General features: G+C 47.5%; 1 protein-coding gene across 1 annotated transcript; it reads left to right on the plus strand.

Annotated features, from left to right (window-relative positions):
* The first annotated feature begins 1,519 nt into the window (after window positions 1–1,519).
* Window positions 1,520–13,455, plus strand: LOC127346406 (uncharacterized). The gene is made up of 4 exons (XM_051372800.2): window positions 1,520–1,799; window positions 3,553–4,008; window positions 11,954–12,483; window positions 12,609–13,455. Exons 2-4 carry the CDS (start codon window positions 3,684–3,686, stop codon window positions 13,308–13,310), a joined length of 1,557 nt encoding a protein of 518 aa, XP_051228760.1. The 5' UTR covers window positions 1,520–1,799; window positions 3,553–3,683; the 3' UTR covers window positions 13,311–13,455.
* Window positions 13,456–15,953: the final 2,498 nt, after the last annotated feature.

A 15,953-nucleotide genomic window follows, 5' to 3' on the forward strand; every position in this document is an offset into this window, starting at 1 on the left:
CTGTTGTGTAGGTCTAATGTAACCAAGGTGTACTTCTGAATGTTTATTAGATTGAATGAAGAGCCAAGTTTCCATTTTTCTGTATGTTTTTTTTGCTCCCCTGCTTTTGTAGTTGCTGCATTTTTGTAGAAGAACACTAACATTGTTTTAATCCCTGGTCGTCCTCTTGCTGTTGGTGTGCTCTCACATGTGGTTTTACACATGTACAGAACCTGGAGCACCCCATGCCCCGAATATCTGGCTTTTTTCCATGCATCATTGTTTCCACAATATCTGTCCTTCCACAGTGGACCAACTTTTTTCAGCTTGTGTTGTCAAGTCATGTAGAGGCATGGCATGGAAGCCTCGTTGCACATCATGGAGTTATTTTTTCCAGCTGCCACAGGTTCCCCCACCTGGACATACTGAGTGAGTTCCACATCCACCTGCCCCTCTATCTCCAACGCATTGTTCATCTCTCACACCAGAGAGGCTGTCGACATGGATCTGAGCAGTGGGAAGAACACAAGCATACCATCTGTAAGTGTTGAACCACATGCCTCACAATGCACTCCCTCGTTTGGCCTCTAATGGAGAATACTGTTGTTTGTTTGAAGCATATCATCACCTTCCCCCCCTCTTTTTTGGCTTTTTCTTTTGCAGCAAATGATCCAAAAAGCAGACACCTGGGCAACTTACAAGTTGAGGAGTGCTCGGAAGAAGGCTGGGCAGACGGAAGGAAGGCTGGTGGAGGAAGCAGAAACTGTAGCATCAGATTCAGAGCTGTCTGAGTCGGAATGTGAAGGTTCTCGGACCTCACGCAGCTCAGCCAGGCATGCTGCATCGGTCATGGCAGATTTCTGCTAGTCGGCGGCGCGGTGCGGCCGGCTTGCTGACGACCGCGGCGACGCCGCACGGGGACGGCGCGTCGACGGCGAGGAAGGCTCCCTGGATACGGCGCACGGGGGAGAAGACGGCGCGGTGTCGGCAACTGTCTAGCGACGCCGGCGGCTACAGCGTGAGGGAACACAACGGAGAGGTTGGGGATGGAGAACACGCACCCTAGTCCTTTCTGCTACTCAGCGCGTCTCCTGTCCCCGGCAGGTCCCGTGTCGCGTGGCAAAAAAGCCGGATGAAAAGGAGAACGGACGTGACAGGTAAAATAGAGAAATGCAGGATAATTTTCCACCAGGCCAGCCTTCGCACGAATCTCCAGGCCCGGATCAACGGTACAGAGTACACCCACACCCATGCTTGGGTGTACAAAATCCACACTCTTTCAAAATGCTACAAATGAAATGAATTCCTGGATACCAAACGAGCCCTTAAGGTTTTTAAGATACTCGAAATCAGCACGTTTTTTAGTAGGTCTCCTATCACAGGTGCTCAAATCAGGAAAAGAAAAGCAGGCTCGTCAGTCGCGGACTTTAGAACGGGAAAAGATCGTGCGGCTGTGGGCTTTGGGCTATATACTCCAAATTTCTCTCGTCTAGGGCCGAAAAGAGCGTTAGACATGCAGTTTTGTGCCTGGTAAAGTCAGACAGTTTTCCTTTCAGTGGTAAATTTTCTGCTCCACGGCGCGCCGCCCAGCGGAGAGATAGAAGCCGCCAGCTCCGCCCGCCCCCACCGGTTCTCACTCGCCGATGCCGCCGCCTCTCCGTCCCCGTTCTCCGCCGACAAAGACGCCGGGGAGCTCCAAGTTTTCGTTCGATACCAAATCCACTCTCGCCGTGCGTCCACTTACGCGACGACGCTTCGAAGCTCTTCGATTCCGGCTGCTCCTCCACCGGACTTGGCAGCGACCAAGCTATATCTCCCCAGTAAGTTCGTTCGCATCCCTGTCTGTTGTGCCTCGATCTTCTCTCTCTTCCCCGTTCCTCTTCTTTCCTTTCTTCAGATTTATTCACTTTTTTCTGTTTTTGAGAGCTAATTTTGGCACTAACTTACTTGAATTTTCATCTCAGAACAACTATCAGTAACTTAATTTTGTTTGATGTACTGGGAACTTAACCATTTCCTTAATTACCTTTTTTTTCCGTCCAAACACAATTCCACGACCATGTGGTATACTTGGTGAGCAACTAAGCAATTGTTAAACAAACAAACACAATTCCGCGACCTGAAAAATATCAGGTCCGCCTTGGATGATTGTTTGGATTTCCGGCGCACGCCGGATATTCTGTTCCGCGCCGGAATTTTAGCTGGGCCTCGGCAGGTCTGCGAAAATTACCTCCGTTTTTGGCTGAAAAACACAGTTGCGTGAGTAGCTCAGCAAAATACTAGCGTAATCTACTACAGATGTCTGTATTACATGACTGCTAAACGGGCATTAAGGTAGTCTAGGTGCGGTCAGTACATGTGATGGGTTCGTTAACGACATTGGGCACAGGTCCGGAGCACCCATTTGTAATATACGAAACCTTGTCTTATTCTTTGTCACGTACTCACGTGCATTTGCATCTAGTCATTTTTTTTCTTCATAAAGCACGGTGGTTCTATTTTTTACAGTTGGCACCACTGTTCAAAAAATCGTTCGATTCAATGATTAATCGCCCGATTAATCCCTATTTAGTGGTCACCGATTAGCCGATAAACTCATTTATCGCCCGATTAACTCATTTATCGCCCGATTAATCGGCCGATTTGCCTATTAATCGCTAATCGTTAGCTGACCGAGTTGAACCCGATAAGCGATTTCCTCAACATTGGTTGGCACCATATAAAGTGACTCCAGGCTACTGTCAGTAGCCTAGTGGTGCGATACACAACGACAACTAACCATAATATAACTGAATCGATCGACCCATAAACAACTACACCTCCAGAGGGGCAGAGACTGGAAAGTGTCTTTCAAAATAAACCCATCCAGCTCGCCTAAATTAAGAATTAAGGATGTCTATATTAGTAGAAGAGTGCCGGTAGGAGTGTTCTGTGGATCACCAGCATTCCAGTGTAAGTTCAACTTAGTCGTGGCCGTCAGTGATGGAGTCGATCAACACTGAGCAACAGACCCCCACCGGTGAGGATGGAAGCGTTTCCCCACCTGAGCCACCTCCGACTTCAGTAGTCATGGATCCGACCCTTCTAATGGCTGCGAGCATGGGTCACTGTGAGGCGCTAAAAACTCTCCTGAATTGGGGAGATGCGCCTGTCTGGCCAAAGGCTCCTCAGATCATCGTCCAGGTCCCCGTTGATGGGGATGCCCTCGACCTTAGCATCACTAACAGAAGCTTGGACACGCAACACCAAGCTTCCACTGGTGTAGTTAATGAAGGTGGTGGTGATCAGCCAACTGCGCCCTCTGCAGAGTCTCTCTTTGAGGGAGTTACACCTCTTGGCGACACTGCCCTTCATGTGCTAGCAAAATCTGGTACTAGCTTCATTCTTCCATTTTTCGTTTATGTCAGGGTTTTTCTTGTTAGTTTGGATGTTGGTGCGTTTTGCACTAACTGCCTAACAATGTTATTTTCTATGACAGATAGTGTTAATAAAATATAGAACTGAGTAAACAGAAATGAAACTTCACTACTGATTTATAACCGCTTCCCATAACATTTGCCCTTCTTTTGGCAGCATATTCATCGAGGGAAAACTTCCTAGACAGCGTGTTTGTGGTCTATAATAAGGCAAGACACTTGTTGGATAAACCCAACAAGTTGGGTGACACGCCACTACACTGCGCTGCCCGGTCAGGTAGTGTTAAAATGGTGTATTGTCTACTGGAGTTGGCAAAAGGCGAGGGAGGTGACATTGACAGAGTGAAGTCTTTTCTAAGAAAGCAGAACATGCGTGGGGAGACGGCATTGCATAGTGCAATCCGTCAGAGGAAAATTGATATTGTGATATTGCTATTGATGGAGGATTCACAGCTGGCTCGTATTCCGAGTGAAGGGATGTCACCACTGTACTTGGCTGTCATGCTACAGGAATTCTATATTGCAATCATACTGCATGATAAAGACAACCAACTATCGTACTCTGGACCAGATGGACAAAATGTGCTTCATGTATCGGTCTTGAAGAGCAGAGGTACTCTACTTTGCCTTGAAGAAGGTTTTACTTTCATGCAGTACTTTCTTTAAAAGTTGCTGCAATATACTGTTTACCTGGCTACAAGAGAAAAAAAAACTATTTTCTCCGTCCCATAATAAGTTACTAAAGTTTATCTAGATACGGTTGTATGTAGACTTATTTTTAGCATGTAGATACATCCGTATTTAGAAAAATTTGCGCAACTTATATTGGGGTAGAGGGTGTTTTTCTTTTTCTTTTGACATGCGTCAAAATGCTCGTCTTTTTGTACTAGAGAAGTATGCCAAGATGTAACATAAGTTCCCGAAGGAAAACCATCAAAAATGAAAAGAATCGAAAGCATAGGCTAGCCGACACTAAAATATAACAACACAATATATAGAAGAAAGCAAATACTTAGGCAAAATATTGTGTGAAATTCCGAAATTTCTTGGTAAGTTGGTAACTTGTGCAAAATGTGTGTATGTAAAGTTTGTATTTTGATCTTGATCGACAAATTGATTTACAATAATACTGTTGGGGTAGTACTAGATCTTTTTTCTCATTCGTATGATTCTACTACGGCTGGCCCTACCAGATCCACTTTACCGTATTACATTGTTTTTTTTCCATGGGAGTAGTCGTTTGTATAGCAAAAAAAAAAGGATATGTTTTACAACACATTTTGAAGGACATTTTTTGTGAAAAAGTAGCAGATCACTGATTTTCATCAATGAAGGAGAAGAAATTCAAATCTGGTTGCAGCTAGAAGAAAAGAAAGAGACCAGGTCAATAGTCATTTTATTTGGCTTGGAGACTCCCTCCCGGGTCGCTCCCGTAGAAGACTCATCCTAACCCTAAAAAGCGCCTAGATCCCGAGCCCCACTGACCGTTGTCGGTGTTGGCGCCGGCGGTGGTGGTGGCGCCCCAACGCCGAAGGCTGAGGCCTAGTAGGCGGGCTCCTTTCGTCTCCTTTTCGCGCGGAGAGGCGGCGGTGTTAGGAGTCGTGCGGAGAGGAAGCGAAGGACGCGGCGGTGCAAGGAGGCAGTGGTAGAGCTATGTTGAAGTCAGGGGTGCCGCCCCCAGCCCATTACCATTTCTTAAAGGAATTTTGTATATCTAGCCCATTCCCCCCCCCGCCCCCTCGCCCCCTACACACACATACCCCAATTTAGCCCATGATAGTGCAAATTTTGTCCCCTAAGCCTCTCCGCCACTGCAAGGAGGCACTGCTGGCGCGGTGAGGGCGGGGCTGGTTGTGATGTACAGAGATCTGGCTGGGTGGTGCGGCTTGCCGGCGGCGTCGTCTGTGCTCGCTCGGGCCAGATCTGGTGTTGCCATCGCAGGCCTGATGTGGGGCTGCCCCTGGCTTTGGAGGGCCGTGGCTATCGAGCGGCGTTTGTGTGGCGCACGTGCGACACGGAGCCCGTGCAACTCAGGGGTGGCCGGGCCTACGCGTGGCTCTCTCCGTCGCTGGTCGCCCACTTGAGGTCATGGCTGGAGGTTGCCTAAGGACCCGCGCTGCTTGCCTACCAATGAAGGGATCTGGAAGAAGGCCGGCAACAACCTAGGGCTTGGCGGGGTGAAGTTGGAGGCTGTCATCGCCCTCGCTGGCGTTAAGTGCTAGCTTCTCATGGGTGGCGCATACGGTTGTTGTTTTTCGGATACCTTTTGGTGGATTGTGGAGCCGATGGGAGAAATCCCTATAAGGACGACGGCGACGCATGTGGGTGTCGTCACCTTCTTGAAGGCGTCGTCTAGCCCTTTCATCTTGCTCTGTCCTAAGCCACGAGGGAAACCCTAGATCCAGTTTGTTGTTTTCGGCAGTGGAGGCGCTACGGCGTCGTCCCCTCGTTGGAGGCACTGTTCTGGTTGCTCGTGGAGTCCCATGTTAGTAATCGGAGACAAAGTTGGCCGCTACTCGCAGCGTGGATGTTGTGGGTACACTGGTGCCGACATCTCTTTGATGATGCTTCGTCAGGTCCGGTCAGGTCATGCCGTCCACCTGCCGACTCTTCTAGGCACTTTGGGTGGGCTATACGCCGATGTGTGCCTTCCTAGCGTTTTGGTCTCCTTCGAGGTGTTTTGCTTCGGTTGTGATCTGGTCCGCCTTCTTAGCCAGTGTAACGGTTTTGGGTCCGGTTTTCTTATAAAATGCATACGTTTTCTCTTTTAAGCTTAATACAATGATGCACAGCTCTCCTGCGGATTCTCGAAAAAAAGGAGAAAGGGAAATAGAGAAACATTATAAGAATTGCGCTCAGAGTCTGCTATATGCACATGCGTCAGCCTTTGCCAGCTCCATCTATGTGATGCCACCGTGCACAGAGTAGCTGCTGGATTCATGTGATACCTGTCTTGCTCCAGCATCTCGCTTCATCTCAAATTATTTCAAACACCTGCTGGACAGAACTCATCTTCCCGGCAAAGACGATCCAGAGAAGCCACCAGGCATACAACTTAAGGCCCGTTTGGTAGCCTAGGCCGATTTTCTGCATGCGCCAGGGAGAAGAAGCCCCTGCGCGTTTCACACGGGCCATGGGCGACCTGTTGTTTGGTAGCCCGTGAAGCAAATCTGTGCACCGGATAGAGAAGCCATCCCCCATTGTATGGTTGCCAGCTTCCAGCCCAATTTGGACGCATCGAAATACAAATCAGTTGTTTGGTTGCACAAATCACAGGTCCATAGCCTTATCACAGTTAAAATTGGGTGAGAATACCATGCCATAGCATGTTACGCACGATCACACACCGTTCAGAAGAACAAGATCCTCACGATCACGACGATCAGGAAGATGATGATGTAATCTTCGACCCTTCTATACCTCCGGTGCACCTCTGTAGAGCATGCACTATCTTCGGCGGTAGCTGTGCTAACGACACTGGCTGATCGATGGCCTCAACTGCCATGGCCTCATCATCCAAGAAGCTCTGGTACTCTTGTTGTGCCTCCTTCAATGTTTCATACCCTTTGTAGCTGTTGTTTGAGTAGCCACTGACTTGGTCTTGATAGATCGTACATGAACTGTAGATTCCTTGAACCCTTCCTCGGAACACCACATACCACTAGCATGGCAAAAGAAGGAGTTGAAAGGACGAGATGTCGCCTACAGGGAGTGAATAGGCGTTTTAAAAACTATTACAGATTTGACTTGTAAAAATGCGACATTAAACTAATGCTTATTTTACAAGCACAAAACCTAAATATGCCAAACTCAACTAAGTGCAACAACACCAACTTAGATAAGCAAGATAGGCACAAGATATATATATAGCACAAGTGATAGAAAGATGTAAGTACAGCAAGCACGATGGCTATCACTAGGAAAGTAAACTCGGATATAGAGATAACCGAGGCACATAGATACGAAGATGTATTCCCGTGTTCCCCCAAACAAGGTGAGGTACGTCACGTTGGAGAGATGTGGGCTACCACGAGATCTCCTGAACGCCACGAAGGCCTTTCCCTTATGGCTAGCTTTTTCTCCACTCCAGAGATGGCAAGCTCCACAACCACTTCACAAGCTCCATGAAGGAGAAGCCCGGGTCTCTTCACAATCTTTCACGAAGAGGTCACCGGAGCACCAACCGCCAAGCCAACTAGGAGGTCACCCCTCCAAGAGTAACAAGCTCATGGTCTCTCACTCGAACTAATATTGGAGAGCTCAACACTATGCATGGATGCAAAGCAAGAACACCAAGAAAAGTTCTCAAATCCTTCTCTCCCAAATCCCACCAAAGCAACAAATTCTATGGAGAAACTATAGAGGAAAAACAAGGGTGGAAATCAACAAATGACTCCAAGATCTAGATCCCAAGAGTTCCCCTCACTTAGAGGAGAAATTCATTGGTGGAGGTTGTAGATCTAGATCTCCTCTTTCAAATCCCTCAAGAATATGCAAGAATCATGGGAGGAAATGGAGAGGAAGAAAGCTCAAGAGGTTCAAGAATTGTGGTAAAAAACGTGATAAAGAACTGTGAGGAATAATGGGGAAGAAGGCCCCTTTTACACCCCTTCAAGAAAAATGACCATTTGAGCTAAAATCGAGCCACCCCGCGCTGAGCCCGACATGACTGGCCAGGGTGCCGACCTACCCGGCATAGGGCCCGGTGGGTCGGACCAGGTACCAAGTAACTCGGCAGCAGCACCCGGTATGCCAGCCTAGGTGCCAGGCAGCCCGACAGCAGCACCCGGCATGCCGATCAAGGCGCCGAAAATGCGACAACTTTTGCATCCAGACTCCGATTGAGATGAAACCAATTTTGTTGGAAAGGTAACGACGAATAGAACCCCAACGTCAAGAAATGGTGAAGACGTCCAAACTCGAAAACGCAATAGAAGATGCATACGGATTCCGTTTTCGATGAACTTGGCTTGTTGAAAAGCTGGCAACAAGCTCAAGATCTTCACAAAGAGAAACACCAATAAGCAACAAGAATATAGGGATGCAACGTATGCAAAGGATTGAGCTCCCTAAGACGATGTGATCAAGTTACCCAATCGAAGCCCCTTCTTGATAGTGTGGCTATCTATCCTATAACCCGGTCTCCCGACAAGCACATTGAGACCGGTAAAAGGAAATCCTAGAAAGGCCATACCTTTGCCTTGCGCATCCCGCTTGATCTTGACGACAACGCTTCAAGCTCCACTCAAGCCAAAATGCCTCACTTGATCGTTGGTGCTTCGTGAAGACTCACAATTGCTTCCCCATACACCATGACGGGATAGCTTCATTGAGGCACATCTTCACATGTCCATTATCACCAGATGGACCGCAAGCTTCAAGCATGATATCTTCGATATGCTCATCTTGAACTTGCCCTTCTTAACCTCGATGACATCCAAAACCTGATGCCATCCTCTCATGGGCTATATGAGATCATACTCTTGATGCATACCTATGGCAAGATACCTAACCCATATAGACAACACAGGTGCACATAGCTCATGAAGCATAATTGACAAGTCTTAACGCCCACAAGATCACATGATCCAAATTGGTACGATCTTTATGCTTCATGTGTTGACCAACTTGAATTCAGTCTTTACTCTTAGTCTTGGTCAACCTTGTATCTCTTCATGATCTATCATAATATCTTGATCATTCATTGCTTAACACATAAGCTAGAACATGACTAACTTGAGTTCCACACAAGAACTCCATCTTCATTTCTTCTTCTTGATCATATCATATTCTTCTTTTCAAATCAATGATCTTGATGCAAACACCAAATGTATAACATTATATTCATGGCATCCACACTTGAATCCAACATATGGAATTCAAGAAAATACCTATGGAATATTCCTTCATATAAACACAATGAAAACATTAGTCCATAGAAGATTGCCATTAATTACCAAAAACACACTTAGGGGCAATGTACCCTTACACAAGTAAGATTGTTGATCGATCACAACCATGAACCAAGTCATAACTGAGCAACATAAGTAGAGAAACACAAATGTTGGCAGCAAATGGAAAACTAACAGGGGCATGCATGATCATTGTAAAAGTGGATCACAAGTTCATCCTACACTACTATGGTGTCATCCTACCACCACAACAAAAGTGGGTGTCATCCTAACACCGCAAGTTTACCATCACCTGAGGGGTTAGTATATAGCACCTCATCATAGTTACAAAACGGGGCCATCAAATGTATTTCAACCCTAGCTACTGCCAAAATGTACATCGTCATCAAGTCCATCATCTCCATGCATGCATCCGCTCACCCACGCCCTCAAGGGCACCACTACAGGTTGTAGTGGTACTTGGCAAGGTAGTTCCTTAGCCAGAGGATGCGGTGTGGGTCGTTCATGCCCAGAAAGTTGTAACCATGGGCCTTGTGGTCGACGAGGTGGCCCAGCGCCACCATGAGATCCTCCTCGGTGAAGCCAAGCATGTCCATGACCGCATTGTACAGCCGAGGGTGCATGTCTGTGGGCTTGTTGTCCTAGATGGCCTGTGCGACGTCCTTCACAGCAACAACCATGTTGGTGAAGGCCGCCAGCTCCTCATCGGCGAAGGCACCTCTCTTCCTCTTGCCGGCGGTTGGCACATCGGCTGCCTTTTCAGGTTGCCCATCGAGGATGACCGTGTCGGACTCCTGAGTGTCAGCATCCGCAGGTGAAGGCGCAGCTGCAGCCGTGCCCAGGGGCTCACTTGATCCCATGGCGTACTTGCCGGTGGCGAGGCCGAAGGAGAAGATGGCATGCATCTCGTCGTAGTTCGCAATGGGCACATTGAGGAACTTCGCGTCCCTTGGGTGATCCTACGATATGAAGGGACAATGATGTTAGTTGTGCACGTTTGTGATGAAAAGAGTTAGTGAGGTGGACAGAGCGTGCTCACCGTGAGCCCACAGTAGTGCTCAGCATCAAGAATGATGCATTTGGTATCGTCGCACCACTGAGCCTCGCTTAGATCGCGGAGCGTGCTAATGATGCGACACCTCTGCCGCTACTTCCTCAGGTGGTTGTACACCTGACAGGGCCTTCACCACACCAGTGAGATGGACTTCCTTGAATCCTTTGTCAGTTCTCACTCTGCTCTTGATCAAGGCGCACATCTTCTTCAACACGAAGCTGGACATGAAGGGGAGCCATTTCATGGTCGCGTTCGCCTTCTGTGAGGCCTTCAAGGCCTTGGCCGCGTCAGTGCGGTTCTTGCTCTTCTTTGTGGAGGCCATCCTCGCCGCCACCTCTGCCGCTACCTGAGCCACCAGGTCAGCCACAGGCCCATTGTCGGCCGGCATAGGGGTGACCGCCACCTTGGACTCATAGGGGGCTGTCAATCGGCAACTTGCGAAGGGATCTGAGGGTCCCCAACGCAGACAAGAGCCTGGCTAAAGTCATCATAGAAGGAGTCCTACACACATCGTAGCACAGAGAACGTGAATCTCCTTGAAAAGGAAGACATGGCTAAAGTGGACAATACAAAGCATACCAACATCATGCTAAATCAGCCAAGCAATACATGGTAACTGTGGACAGAACAAACCCTAGCAAAATCATGATAACTCATCACATTTGGGACAAACAAGGAATGGAAAATGTGACACCCTACCGAGATCATGATAACTCAGCACATTTGGGACTAACCCCTGCAACAAGATCAAACCCTAGCCAAGATCTGACAACTCCTAACCAAGATCTAAGCATAACTAAGCAACATGGGTGAGGGAATCCTTACAGTCATCGCTTGAGGTGAAGAAGTGTTGCACCAGGAAGAAGATGAAGCCGCCGAGATGCAGTCAGCACCGCCGCAGCTGTCGCCGACCGGAGATCTGTGTGCTGCTTACTCGCTTGCCGAGGGGGGGGGGGAGATCGAAATTTGGGGGTAGGGGGAGTGGAGGAGGGGGTAGAAATAGACGATGGGGCGCGACGAGAGGTGACGGAATCCTTTCCGCTCCCTTTTCGCTTTTCGCCGATGCGCGCCGCAGCTCGCGCCATCTAGCTCCTCGTCCCTGCTCGTGCGCCGAAGATTCCTTTATGCCGGAAACGGCTGATTCGGGCGTTCCTCCCGGACCAGGCCCAGAGCCGCTTTAAAAACAGTGCGATGCAACAACATGGAGGAGCACATGAAACCAAACGGGCCGAACATTGCTGGCCCGATGCGAGCCAAGGGTTCTCCAGGCTATCAAACGGGCCCTTCAGTGGCCTGGGGGCTGTAACCCAGCCACATTTTGTCAAAATATTCATCAAAATAGGCTGCACTACCGGCCGACAGCCTGGGCACGTGCCCGGGATTAGGGACGGTTGGGTCCGCCTATGGGGCCCTTAGTTTTGGGCGCGTCCTTGGGGGACATTGTACATGATAATATTCTTCTACGACTAGAGGGAATAGCTAACTTGATATGTACTGCTATTTAATAAAGTGAATTAATGTTCGAAATTCTTGTTTGAAATTCTTGTTTAAAACTAAAATTTATTTAACATAAAATGTCCAACCTCACGCAGAGATGTCTGAACTTGTATTGTCTTGGAACAAGGAACTTGCAAAGAAGCAATGCGATAATGGGAGTACTCCTCTCCACTCTCATCTTTCCAGGGCGGACTTTATGGTACAAATACTACTGGAATCTGAGTTATCTGCAGCTTACCAGCCAAATGGAAGTGGCTCCTTCCCGATTCACATTGCTGCCTCCAAAGGCCGGCTCGAGGCAGTTACCATTTTGCTTAAAATGTGTCCAGACTGTGTCCAATTGTGTGATATCATGGGACGGACTTTTCTTCATGTTGCTGTGGAGAATAGAAGGTATAATGTAGTATCATATGCTTGTAGGACACCATCGGTAGCACCTATTTTGAATACACAGGACAACAACGGAAACACCATACTGCATCTAGCTGTCCAGGCTGGAGATCTTAGTATGGTTTGTTCACTCTTGAGGGAACTGCAAGTGCAACTCAGTATACCAAATAATAGTGGACGAACTCCACTAGATGTAGCATGGTACACAACTCGACGTGGTATTTCATATCACGGGGTAATGTCCCCTATCACCATTTCCGATAATAATTTCGCTTTCTGTTTTCTGTTAGTTTGATGCTAGCTTATCATGGTTGTCTTTCACAGTTTGTTCTTATTTGTCTATTTCTTATCTTTGCGCAGAACCCACAAGTTATTATAAGGAAGTCACTTGGTTTTGCCGGGGCCACGTATGGTTGCTATGGAGCCAGTCTCCTAGATGAACAGGCTATATTCCAACCAGACAATGACAGACAGTCTGAGGAAATGAAGGATTCAACACAAACTCTTGGCATAGGTTCAGTACTCATTGCGACAGTGGCATTTGGTGCAACTTTCGCCCTACCTGGAGGTTACCGAGCCGATGACCACCCCAATGGTGGCACACCAATGCTTGCCGGAAGGTATGTCTTTGATGCGTTCATCATGGCCACCACACTAGCATTCGTTTGTGCCTCCGTGGCTACAGCCGCTCTAATGTTCTCTGGCATGGCAATGGTCGATCTGGCAATCCGTAAAAAGCACTTCCAGTTATCTACAGGCTTCGCGGCCAGTTCTGTCACAAGCTTAGGAGCTTCTTTTGCATTGGGTCTTTATGTGGTGCTTGCGCCTGTTGCTCATAGCACCGCTATTGCTGTTCTTGTGGTCACTTTTGCTGCGATGGTGATTGGAATCTTAGAACCTTTGGGAACCCTGAAGATTATAAGAGCACTGTGTCCTAGATTGGGCAAAGGGATTTGGCGGATTGTAGCACGACTAATTGTTGTGGTAGTTTTGCCTGCATTTTTGCCCTTTATAATAATATTCGGCTGGCCAGCATATTCAGTGAAATATCGACACAACTGACTTGGCAAAGGTGGGGGAATGGATTGGTCAAGGTGTACACGAGAGCTTTTAGGAGTTACCACATTTTCGGGAAGTTTAGCATATACTTTTGTTGTACTTGTACTGATTGATACTATGAATTAAGCATGTGGATTCGTTGTGTTTCTGTCTCCTGTTACAATTCCTTCTGCAAACACTTCTGTTATCTAACCACCTCTCTCCAATCCGCTGGCGAATTGGCCGCGTGGCTTTGTCTCTGGATATTGCGTCCATAGATGAGAGATGGCCTAGCCTGAGCTGTTTATGTTGGGTGTATACGTGTCAGCTCTGAAGAGCATACTTGTGGTTTGCGTCAAGGTAGCCCACGCTTCACTTCCTGCAAACTATCAATCCACTATTTTAAAGTCATAATTCCACTCCTATGTATGTGTCAAGGTAGCCCACGCTTCCCTTCCACCAAACTATCAATCCACTATTTTAAAGTAATAATTCCACTCCTTTAAATCTTGAACAATGGGGACGCCGCCACCGCCTAGGCGCTACCACCCTAGACGCAGCCGGCAGGAGGAGGGATGCCGCCACCTCCCGCACCGACGAGGTATCGACTTGTTAATGCTTACAGATTGTAGATTTAACTTTTCGTAGAAAATAGAGGGCAAGTAGATCTCGAAGGTTGTCAGACGAATAAAGACGTTCAACTCAACTATATTACGGTGGCTAGGGTTTGCAATGATTCGGTCCTTATTTCGTCCTCGACCCCCTTTAAATAGGAGGTGAAGCCGAGGCTTATAAGTGCACTGGGTCTTTCCCTATATTGATACAAGTTTACATAATAACTATAGTTTCCTAATCCGAACATCTTCAATATTCCGGGCTTCGAAAGCTTCGAAAGCTTCGAGTCCATGGACTTTCTTGATCAACTATGTACCAAAGGTATTCATACGACATGCCCCTTAGGCATGCCTATCTCAGTAGCCCCCGAGATTTTACTCCAGTTGTAGGGTCGAGCAAAATCTCCATCTTTCATCTTTTTATAATATTTCCAAATTACACACAACCTTTACTCAATATTTATATTGTATAGGGATAATGGTAAATGAGGCTGGTTCATCTGACAGATCAGGTACTAGTTAATTTCTCTTGTAACAAACCTGCATAAACCTACTTTAAGTTCAAGTCCCTGGACTCGAACCTGGGATACTGGTTCAACACAATACGTGCCGCTTTAGGACTTACCGAAGAGTGAATTCCAGCTGTTTTATCGAGTACCCGGCGCGTCCGCTGGGATTTTTCTTCACATTTGTTGACGTGGATAAAGTGGGAGAGCGTATTCGAGTGCAATACCATGTAGGACGGATCCATGGGTCTTACCTTCGTGACCCTTTTGCGAGTCATGACATTCAGAATTTTTATCGCGACGGACGCGCTCTAAGAATATATTATCGAGTGCCTTTGTTCGGCTGATGGAATACTCCATTTTGTCGAGTTGATATATTTCATCAAATAATATCTTGAATCCCGATGGGAGTACATGACGAGTTTCATGAAACTCGAAGATGTATGCCCACAACCGAAATTCTTCGGTTCCATTCTATTGCCTTGCTATCTTACTTTCTTTATCATCAATTTTCATCGGATGTGCGACCAGTGCTTCCGATGGGAGTAGCCCCCGAGGCTACAGCCGAGTGTTTGCACTTGGGTGTAGGCTCAACTTTTGCTATTAATCAACTCTATTTTTTTCTTCATTCACCTTGTCTTATCAGCAGTATAATCTATACTGCTGATAAGAGTAGCCCCCGAGCATATGGTCGGGTGATTGCAGCTGAACATAGGCTCCAATTTTTTTTACTTCTCGCCATATATTGTCTTGTTAACTCGAGTATTTTGTCAAACGTGACGTCGATGCTGACGAAGACCATGTGTTGTCGCCTCGGGAAGATGCGACTACTGGTGGACCACTGTTTTGTGGGTCCAACATTCAAGCTCCTCTCCCACATCATCGAAGTGGAGCTCGCACGTTCTCCGACATTTTCGGCATATGCGCAGTAACTTCTTCATTTCCAAAATAAATGGTAAAAATATCTTTACTGTGCTGCCAGATGTAAGGCCAGGATTATTCCGCGCATATCCAACGGTCGAAACACTTCATCTTCCAGGTTATAAAGGTTAACCGTGGATCTCACTTTTCATCTTCTTCACTCCGCCATACAAATCCTTTGCCTCTGCCATTGCCCTAGCTCTCGCACTAGTAACAATTGGGGCTTCTATAACAATTTTAGTTCGTCAGCGAAAGGGCAAAATCCGTCATGGACATGTGTTGCTGACGGTTTGCAGGACCGTGGCGGACCTCGCGTCACAGATGGCCAGACTGGCGGTTAGATTTTCCCATCATGGACCCGTGACGACTTTGTGCTGGCCCAGAGCCCACCCGGCCCGCTCCGACGTGACGCCTTTGGCCGTCGCGGATTGTTGTCCCCCGGTCGGATCCTTCGAGGCATTATGTCAGTTCAATGATTGGCCTGTCAGTCCTGTCACATGATGTCATCATTGTCGTCTAGCTGACAACTCCGGACAAACCTCCTCCTACCACGTGTCCATGTAGAATTGCATTCGAAGGCTGACACGTGCCACGAGCGTGCCCATTGGCATATCGACACGTGTCAC

Source organism: Lolium perenne, chromosome 5, assembly GCF_019359855.2.
Source record: "Lolium perenne isolate Kyuss_39 chromosome 5, Kyuss_2.0, whole genome shotgun sequence".
Taxonomy (NCBI): Eukaryota; Viridiplantae; Streptophyta; class Magnoliopsida; order Poales; family Poaceae; genus Lolium; species Lolium perenne.

Excerpts from the sequence above, each read along its gene's own strand:
- LOC127346406 (XM_051372800.2), top strand. The coding sequence starts at position 3,684 with ATGGTGTATTGTCTACTGGAGTTGGCAAAAGGCGAGGGAGGTGACATT. Across the intron at positions 4,009-11,953 it reads ATCGGTCTTGAAGAGCAGAG|AGATGTCTGAACTTGTATTG; the intron begins GTACTCTACTTT and ends AACCTCACGCAG. Across the intron at positions 12,484-12,608 it reads GTGGTATTTCATATCACGGG|AACCCACAAGTTATTATAAG; the intron begins GTAATGTCCCCT and ends ATCTTTGCGCAG.